Below are 10,000 nucleotides of genomic sequence, written 5' to 3'. Positions count from 1 at the left end.
TGTTATAACTACAATATTTTCCTCGTACGTGATAAATAACCTCAAGTTCCTCTCCCGTAATTTAATTTATTATTTTATTTTTAGTAATATATTGAAGTTGTGGATGCCGAGGAATACATTACTAACTCTTATCCTGGGGTCTTTCGTTCGCATCCAAGGGGTCCTCCTATGTTACCCAGGTGTGAATAGGTGCCTAATTGTACAGTTGGGGAAAGTGAAAGGTGGTGCTGAGATAATGTTATATTTAAACAGCTATTTTCCTTCATTAGAGTTAAATATCCCAATAGTTAATCATAATAATTAAAATAATACTAACACTAAATTCTACTGAAAACCATTATCTTAACATTTATATTTTTGTTAGTGTCATCTACTTTCACCTTGAGAGAAAGTTACGTTTAAAATAACAAAAGAAAGTGGTGATATATTTTCATGTGATATATCTCTTTGCATTCTCTTATTCTCTCGTTACGTTAAAATCTCTACTTTTTGCTACTTTTCTGTTTCCTTCTTCGTGTCGTCTCTCTCCTTCCCACTCTTTTTCTCTTCTCCCTCTCTCCTCTTCCATTATCCAACACCCTACTCTACCTTCATCCCTTTCCCACTCTCTTTCTTTCTCCCTTCTCTCCTGTTCCATTACCCAATTCTACCTCCATTCCTGTCCTTCTCTCCTTTCACCTTTCTCTCTCCTCTCCTCTCTTCCAATGTTCAACTCTACCTCCATCCCATTCTCATCATCACAGGTCCACCGGAAAAGGTCACTAACTGTTCCGTGTTCAACGTCACCTCTCACACGGCCGCTCTCTCTGTTCACCTGGGTTCAACGGCGGCTTAACTCAAAGTTTCATCCACCAGGTAAGTCCTCAGCTCATTAACCTCTTCAGGTAGGTTCTCAGCTCGTTAACCCCTTCTACAGGTAAGTCCTCAGCTTGTTAATCCCTTCTACAGGTAAGTCCTCAGCTCTTAACCTCTACAGGTGTAAGTCTCAGCTCGTTAACCCCTTCTACAGGTAGGTTCTATTCTCAAAACCTGTACCAAAACCTCAGCCCTTACCACCACCCCCTTGAAAACAGAGAGAGAAGAGGGAGAGCGAGAAAACCTGTGTTTGCGTGGAGAGCTTGCGTGTGTGTGTGTGTGCGTGTGTGTGTCTGTGTGTGTGTGTGTCTGTGTGTGTGTGTGTCTGTGTGTGTGTGTCTGTGTGTGTGTGTGTGTAATTAATAACCACCACGTCATCCTGTATATCATTCATTCTCTTTAGTCTCAAAAGTAAATTAAAATACAATATTAAAATAAATAATTACATAGATAAATAAATAAATACCTCAGAGACCACAAGCAATATCTGTCGTAACTATAAGCAGCAGACAAGAGGCTTTACTGACCCGATATAATACACTAAATCATCTTTATCATTAATTTTATGCCTCAAAAATAGAATCACTAGATCCCATTTATTCTTCCACCATCGTTAACTCCAAAGGGATAAATTACTCTAACAATAGAATTAGTGGTATTGTTTGGGTGATATTGATGATGATAAGATAGTGAGCAATTTTAGGTAAAGTGATTGTTCTCTATTAATTTCTCTCTCATTTTTCTTTTATTTCTCCTATTTCATCTCCTCCTCCTCCTGCTCCTCTTCCCTTCTTTTCCTCTTTGTATCTTTTCTCCCTTCCCTGACTTATTATCCATCTCATACCTATACACTTCCTCCTCCTCCTCCTTTGATTAACCACCACCACCACCACCACCACCATTACCACCAACACCTCCACCACTACTAATAATACCACCACCTCCACCACTACTACTACTACCTCCCTCCACCACTACTACTACCTCCCTCACCACTACTACTACCTCCTCCACCACTACTACTACTACCACCCTCCACCACTACTACTACCACCTCCACCACTACTACTACCTCCCTCCACCACTACTACCACCTCCCTCCACCACTACTACTACCTCCCTCCACCACTACTACTACCACCCTCCACCACACTACTACTACCTCCCTCCACCACTACTACTACCTCCCTCCACCACCACTACTACCTCCACCACTACTACTACCTCCACCACTACTACTACCTCCCTCCACCACTACTACTACCTCCCTCCACCACTACTACTACTCCTCCCTCCCCACCACTACTCTACTACCACCCTCCACCACTACTACTACCTCCTCCACCACTACTACTACCTCCCTCCACCACTACTACCACCACCCTCCACCACTACTACTACCTCCCTCCACCACTACTACTACCTCCCTCCACCACTACTACCACCTCCCTCCACCACTACTACTACCTCCCTCACCACTACTACTACCTCCCTCCACCACTACTACTTACCACCTCCACCACTACTACTACCACCACCACCTCACCACTACTACTACCTCCCTCCACCACTACTACCACCTCCCTCCACCACTACTACTACCTCCTCCTCCACTACTACTACCACCTCCACCACTACTACTACCTCCCTCCACCACCACTACTACCTCCTCCACTAATACTACTACCTCCCTCCACCCCTACTACTACTACCTCCCTCCACCACTACTACTACCTCCCTCCACCACTACTACTACCTCCACCACTACTACAACTACTACCACCTCCACCAACCACCCACCTTACTACTAATACCACCACTCCACCGCTACTACTAACATCCACCACTACTACTAATACCACCTCTCCACCACTACTACTACCACCACCTCAACCGCTACTACTAATAACACCCCCTCCACATTATTAATACCACCACCTCCACCGCTACTACTAATACCACCTCAATTCCACCACTACTACTAATACCCTTCCACCGCTACTACACTAATACCTCCCTCACCACTACTACTAATACCACCACCTCCATCAGCTACTACTAATACTACCACCTCCACCACCTCCACCACTACTAATACCACCACCTCCACCACCTCCACCACTACTAATACCATACCACCACTACTTACTATACCACCACCTCCACCACTACTACTATTGCCACCACCCACCACCTCCACCACTACTAATACACCACCTCCAATCACTAATACCACCACCTCCACCGCTACTACTAATACCACCACCTCCACCACTACTACTAATACCACCACCCCACCGCTACTAATAATACCACCATTCCAATCACTACTACTAATACCACCTCCACCACTACTACTAATGCCACCAACTCCACCGCTGCTACTAATACCACCACCTCCACCACTACTACTAATACCACCACCTCCACCACTACTAATAATGCTACACTCCACCACCACTAATAATACCACCACCTCCACCGCTACTATTAACACTCACCTCCACACTACTACTAATACCACCACCACCACCACTACTACACACACCACCTCCATCCACACTACTACTCACTGCCACCACCACCACTACTACATACCACCCACCTCCACCCATTACAATACTCCACCACTACTACTAATACCACCACCTCCATCATTACTACTACTATCACTACCACCACCACCACTACCATTACTACCACCCACCGCTACTACATTACCAATACCACCTCCATCACTACTACTAATACCACCACCTCTATCACTACTACATACCACCACCTTCACCACTACTACTAATACCACCACCTCCACCGCTACTACTAATACCACCGCCTCCATCACTACTACTAATACCACCACCTCTATCACTAATACTAATACCACCACCTTCACCACTACTACTAATACCACCACCTACCACTACTACTAATACCACCACCTCCACCACAGGTCAGGTCGCGTCCTCAGGAGATCTGGTATTCAACAGGACTTCTACCAGCGCCTCTTCACCGTGCGTTCCCTCAGCCCTGACCAGCGGTACGTCGTCAGTATCACCTCCTACAACGCCCGTGGAAGTCACGCCCAAGACGCCCAAATTGAGACGAAAAGGAACAAGAGATGCACAGAAGTGAGTTGTATGTGTGTGTGTGTGTGTATGTGTGTGTGTGTGTGTGTGTGTGTGTGTGTGTGTGTGTCTGTGTGTGTGTGTGTGTGTGTGTGTGTCTGTGCAAACCTAATTTTTCTGTCACGTGTTGCTTAGATGACCCACCGCCCCAGTCGTCGAGTTCTCTCCAGCCCTCTTTCATTTCACTCTCCCACACGGAGATAGATGTGGCTGAGACAGGAAACCAAGGGTACGGTGTATCTCTCGTGAAAAACACTCTTTGAGGAGATTTTTATGTAGATGTGGATAGAGGGGTGAGGAGAGGAGAGGGTGAGGAGAGGGAGAGGGTGAGGAGAGGGAGAGGGGTGAGGGAGAGGGGTGAGGGAGAGGGAGAGGGGAGGGAGAGGAGAGGGAGAGGGAGGGGGGAGGGAGGGGAGAAGGAGGGGAGAAGGAGGGGGAGAGGGAGGGGAGGGGAGGGAGAGGGTGGGAGAGGGAGAGGGGAGGGGGAGGGAGAGGGTAAGGAGAGGGAGAGGGAGGGGAGAGGAGGGGAGAGGGAGGGGGAGAGGGAGAGGGAGAGGGAGGGGGTGGGAGGGGAGGGTGAGGGAGAGGGTGAGGAGAGGGAGAGGGAGAGGGAGAGGGAAGGGGAGGTGCCTTGACGTAGATTCTTGGTGACGTTGGTGGTAGTGTGTGGTGATGGTGGTGATGATGGTGGTGGTGTTAGTGGCGTTGGTACAGGATGGTAGATAGTAGTAGTAATGGTGGTAGTAGTGGTGATGGTGGTGGTGTGGTGTTAGTGGCGTTGGTGTTAGTAATGGTGGTAGGATAGTAGTAGTACTGGTGGTAGTAGTGGTGATGGTAGTGGTGATGGTGGGGTGGTGTTAGTGGCTGGATGTTAGTAATGGTAGAGGATAGTAGTAGTAATGGTATAGTAGTGGTGATGGTGTAGTGGTGTTAGTAGGGTTGTGTTAGTAATGGTGGTAGGATAGTAGTAGTAATGGATATAGTGGTGATGGTGGGGTGTTAGTGGGGAATGGGCAGGATAGCAGTAGTATTTGGTAGTAGTGATAGTGGTGGTGTTAGTATGCTGGTGTTAGTAATGGTGGTAGGATAGTAGAGTATTGGTGGTAGTGGTGATGGTAGTGGGTGATGGTGGTGGTGATGGTAGTGGTGGTGTTAGATGTTGGTGTTAGTAATGGTGGTAGGATAGTAGTAGTAATGGTGGTAGTAGTGTGGTGATGGTGGTGGTGGTGGTGTTAGTGGCGTTGGTGTTAGTAATGGTGGTAGGATATAGTAGTATTGGTGGTAGTAGGTGATGGTGGTGGTGGTGGTGTTAGTATGTTGGTGTTAGTAATGGAGGTAGATAAGTAGTGGGTGGTAGTAGTGGGTGATGGTGGGTGGTGTTAGTGTGTTGGTGTTAGTAATGGTGTGGTAGGATAGTAGTAGTACTGGTGGTAGTAGTGGTGATGGTAGTGGTGATGGTAGTGGTGGTGTTAGTATGTTGGTGTTAGTAATGGTGGTAGGATAGTAGTAGTAATGGTGGTAGTAGTGGTGATGGTAGTGGGGATGGTGGTGATGGTGGTGGTGGTGGTGTTACTGTGTTGGTGTTAGTAATGGTGGTAGAGGATAGTAGTAGTAATGGTGGTAGTAGTGGGTGATGGTGGTGGTGATGGTAGTGGTGGTGTTAGTGGTGTTGGTGTTAGTAATGGTAGGATAGTAGTAGTAATGGTGGTAGTAGTGGTGATGGTGGTGGTGATGGTGGTGGTGGTGTTAGTGGCGTTGGTGTTAGTAATGGTGGTAGGATAGTAGTAGTAATGGTGGTAGTAGTGGTGATGGTGGTGGTGATGGTGGTGGTGGTGTTAGTTGCGTTGGTGTTAATGTGGTAGGATAGTAGTAGTAATGGTGGTAATGGTGGTGATGGTGGTAGTGGTGGTGTTAGTTGGAGTTGGTGTTAGTAATGGTGGTAGGATAGTAGTAGTAATGGTGGTGGAGTAGTGATGATGGTGGTGGTGATGGTGGTGTTGAGTGGCGTTGGTGTTAGTAATGGTGGTAGGATAGTAGTAGTAATGGTGGTAGTAGTGGTGATGGTGGTGGTGATTGGTGGTGGTGTTAGTAATGTAATGGTAGGATAGTAGTAGTAATTGGTAGAAGTGGTGATGGTGGTTGTGGTGTTAGTGGCGTTTGTGTAGTAATGGTGGTAGGATAGTAGTAGTACTGGTGGTAGTAGTGGTGATGGTAGTGGTGATGGTGGTGGTGATGGTAGTGGTGGTGTTAGTGGCGTTGGTGTTAGTAATGGTGGTAGGATAGTAGTAGTAATGGTGGTAGTAGTATGTGTGATGGTGGTAGTAGCATGTATGATGGTAGGGAACAGATCTCAGTGTATAGAGACGTATAGAGGGAGCCGTGACGGAGACCTCGGTAAGAACTAAGAGGTCCTCGGGGTTGGTTGTTGAACAAGTGACCCAACAGAAGGAGAAAGAGGAGAAGGAGAAGAAGGGTAGGAGAAAGATGGAGAAAAGGAGAAGGAGGAAAAGGAGAAGAAGGAGGAGGAGGAGGGAGGAGGAGGAGGAGAGAGAAGGAGGAGGAGGAGGAGGGGGAGGAGGAGGAGGAGGAGGAGGAGGAGGAGGAGGAGGAGGGAGGAGGAGGGCAGGAGGAGGGAAGGGGAAGGAGAAGAAGGAGGAGGAGGAGGGAAGGAGGTGTCTTATGATAGCGGGTAGATGTTAGTACAGCTCTGTCGGCCAGTGATCTATTGTTTGGTGTGACAGTAAACAAAGGTGTGGTGGAGTCACACACACACGCACACACCCCACTGCCACACACACACACACACACAACATCAAGGCACACACACGTACACACCCACACACACACACAAACACTGCCCGCTCACACACACACACAGACACACACACACACACACACCACTGCCACACAAACACACACACACACCAATGCCACACAAACACACACACACACTTGTCAACCATCAGTGAGACAAGACGTGCCCCGAAGGCGCTCCTGGTTTTAGCAGCCAGGCCGAGTCTGTTTGGCCCTGCCCACTCCCCCTGCTATACCCCAACGCCCTACCAGCCTTACTACACCGGGATCTATTCAGCAAAACATTCTAGTGATTAGTGAACGATTGATTACGGAGCAGTGTTCCTATAGTGCACTTAAGGAACTTTCTCAGCAAAGCATTCAAGTCATCAGTGCAATAAGTGATTATTATACAGTGCTCGATAGTGCACCCCAAGGAAAAGTCAGACAGTGGGCACTTTATCGGTCACCTTTAAAGTGCCAGTGACAAGGACCACCGCGGTGTTTACATATATCGTGAAAACTGTGTCGGCGACCCCAAGCACCAGGGACAAAGACCCACGGTCTTTACGACTGACAAATATTAACAGATGTCTACCAGTGTCAGTGGCCCTCAAAGTGCCGTCAGTGACAAACACTTCCGTCCGCCCACAACAGATATCAACAGATGGCCACCAATCACTTACTCCCGACGCACTCTGTACCATCTAAAGCGTGGGAACGGTTATCCTGATGGCAGTGTTATCGCGCGACTCAAGTCACTGAACATATTCCACGCGCGGAGCCGTAGACAAGGCCGTCATACACATAAGCCCATTAGAACCGTAACCTCCACTAGGAAACTGGAAAAACCCACCCTTGACAGACCATACCACCTCACTGAAGTTCCACGGATATGGTATGATCTCCCGTCTTTACTGCTATCCAACGTCACTTCCCTAGCTAACAAGTTCGACGAGCTGGCAACTACAGTCAGGTCAGCCGCCGCGAGCGTCGTTGCCATATGTGAGGCTTGGCAAATTGTGCCTGAAACGTGTCATATTGAGGGATATCAACTCTTTCATCACCTTCGTTCACATAGACGCGGAGGGGGCGTTGCCCTCTTCTGTCAAGATGACCTACGCCCGTCACGCCTGGATGTTCAAGTCCCAGCAGATGTGGAAGCATTATGGGTACGTGTCGTGCCTACGGGCCCACCCGCGCAACACTGCTTCCATCATAATCTGTGTGGCATACCATCCGCCTCGCTCACCCACCAGAGACACTCTTATCAATCATCTCATCACCACCTCAGACCACCTCAGAGTTAGGTACCCATGTGCCAAGTTAGTATTATGTGGGGATTTTAATGAAATTGACACCACTGATATCCAGGACCAGCTATCACTATCACAAGTTGTGACCTTCCCCACACACGGTCAAAATACCCTTGACCTTATCTTAACTGACTTAGTGGACCAGTACCAACCACCTCAACCAATGCCTCCTATCGGGTGTAGCACACACTTATCAGTGCTCTGGTCCCCAGCTGCCACTCCCACTCAAGTACAGAGACCCTACATCAAGACCTACAGGCCGATTACTGACTCTGCAGTGCGCCTCTTCGGGCAGTGGATAGTTCACCATCCCTGGACTGAAGTACTTAGCGTGGATGACGTGGAAACCAAATGGATAAATTATACCAACACCACCACGGAAGCTCACCACCACTTCTTCCCCGAGAAGTCCGTCAGATCTCACCCAGCTGACTTGCCCTGGATCACACCTCGGATCAAAAGACTTATGCAACAGAGAGACAGAGCCTTTCATCTCAATGACCACATCCGCTACAGGTCCCTTCGCAACCGAGTCATCCGCGAAATACGCACTGCAAAGAAGTCCCACTACCCAACCAAATTACAACACCTGAAGCAGACCAACATCAGTCAATGGTATGGTAAGCTTAAAGAACTCTGTGGACTAAACAATAAGACACACCCCCTCCCCTTCCTTAGCCATCTCACTAATGTTGACGCAGCTGAGCAATCAAATAACCATTTCCCTACTATATGCCAGACGCTCCCCCAGCTTGACACAACCACTCTCCCTGCTTACCTACCAGCCCCCTTTCCCACTGACTTAGTAGAAGAATTTGAAGTAACAAAACGTCTGGACAAACTAAAGTTAAAACGCTCTACCACCCCCATTGACTTACCAATGAAACTCTTCAAGGAGTTCTCCCCGGAGCTTGCTAAACCCCTATGCTCCATCATCAATGCTTCTCTCAGTCAAGCCAGATGCCCAGCTGACTGGAAGACCTCTTATGTATCACCAGTGCCCAAGTCAACCAGCCCACAATCCTTAAATCAGCTACGACCTATTGCAATCACCCCAATACCCAGCCTAATCTGTGAAAGTTTTGTGTTCGACTGGGCTTATGCTGATATTGCAGGAGTCGTAGACCCTCAGCAATTTGGCAACATGAAAACTTCCTCCACCACTCACTGTCTTGTCAGCTTTCTCGATTACATATACCGCCATCTCGAGAAACGAAAAACGTCTGTAGCTGTCGCCTTCATTGATTTCACTAAAGCGTTCGACCTAGTCGACCACAATATAATCATCAACAAAGCTATTGACCTCGGGCTTCGGAGAAGTCTTATACCATGGCTTACAGACTTCCTCAGTGACCGACGCCAAGCTGTACGCTTCCGAGGGCTGTCTCCACCTTCAGTCACTCACCTGTGGCGTCCCCCAAGGCACCAAGATGGGACCACTCTGCTCCTTATGCTCATCAATGATGCCCTAAGAGAAACCCTGCTCGCTGGAAATATGTCGACGACTCCACCATTGGGATCAGCGTCAACAATTCTGCTCCCAACTATACCGCCCTTCAGGATTTATTGAACAGTCTCCAAAACTGGGCCACCAACAACCATGTCACCATCAACCATACCAAGACCATGGTTATGCACATCAACCTCTCCTCCGACATTGTCCCACCTCCTTCCATTACTCTAGGTCCGAACACACTCCAGGTTGTAGATTCCACGAAGCTCCTCGGCGTCACCATAGACAACAAACTAAATTGGAAACCACGTCAGTGAAGTTGTCAAATCCTCCAGTTTCCGTCTCCACCTCCTCCGCCGACTCAAGTCCCTCGGAGTTCCTGCACACGAGCTCCTCAGTGTTTACACAACATTCATACTTCCCAAGCTCACCTATGCCTCCCACCTGGTCTTCCT

At 48.2% G+C, this 10,000-nt stretch overlaps 1 protein-coding gene across 1 annotated transcript in view; it reads left to right on the top strand.

Moving 5' to 3' along the window:
- The window catches only part of LOC121868079, a 32,581-nt gene that overhangs the window by 3,975 nt on the left and 18,606 nt on the right, over nucleotides 1-10,000 (top strand). The window contains exons 2-3 of the mRNA XM_042368355.1: nucleotides 744-855; nucleotides 3,809-3,986. Of these exons, the coding sequence (XP_042224289.1) occupies nucleotides 3,977-3,986 (10 nt within the window). The 5' untranslated portion in view covers nucleotides 744-855; nucleotides 3,809-3,976. The remainder of the gene's footprint in view (nucleotides 1-743; nucleotides 856-3,808; nucleotides 3,987-10,000) is intronic.

This window comes from Homarus americanus, unplaced genomic scaffold, assembly GCF_018991925.1.
Source record: "Homarus americanus isolate GMGI-L3 unplaced genomic scaffold, GMGI_Hamer_2.0 scaffold55938, whole genome shotgun sequence".
Classification (NCBI taxonomy): Eukaryota; Metazoa; Arthropoda; class Malacostraca; order Decapoda; family Nephropidae; genus Homarus; species Homarus americanus.
This window is presented reverse-complemented; position numbering and strand designations above follow the sequence as displayed.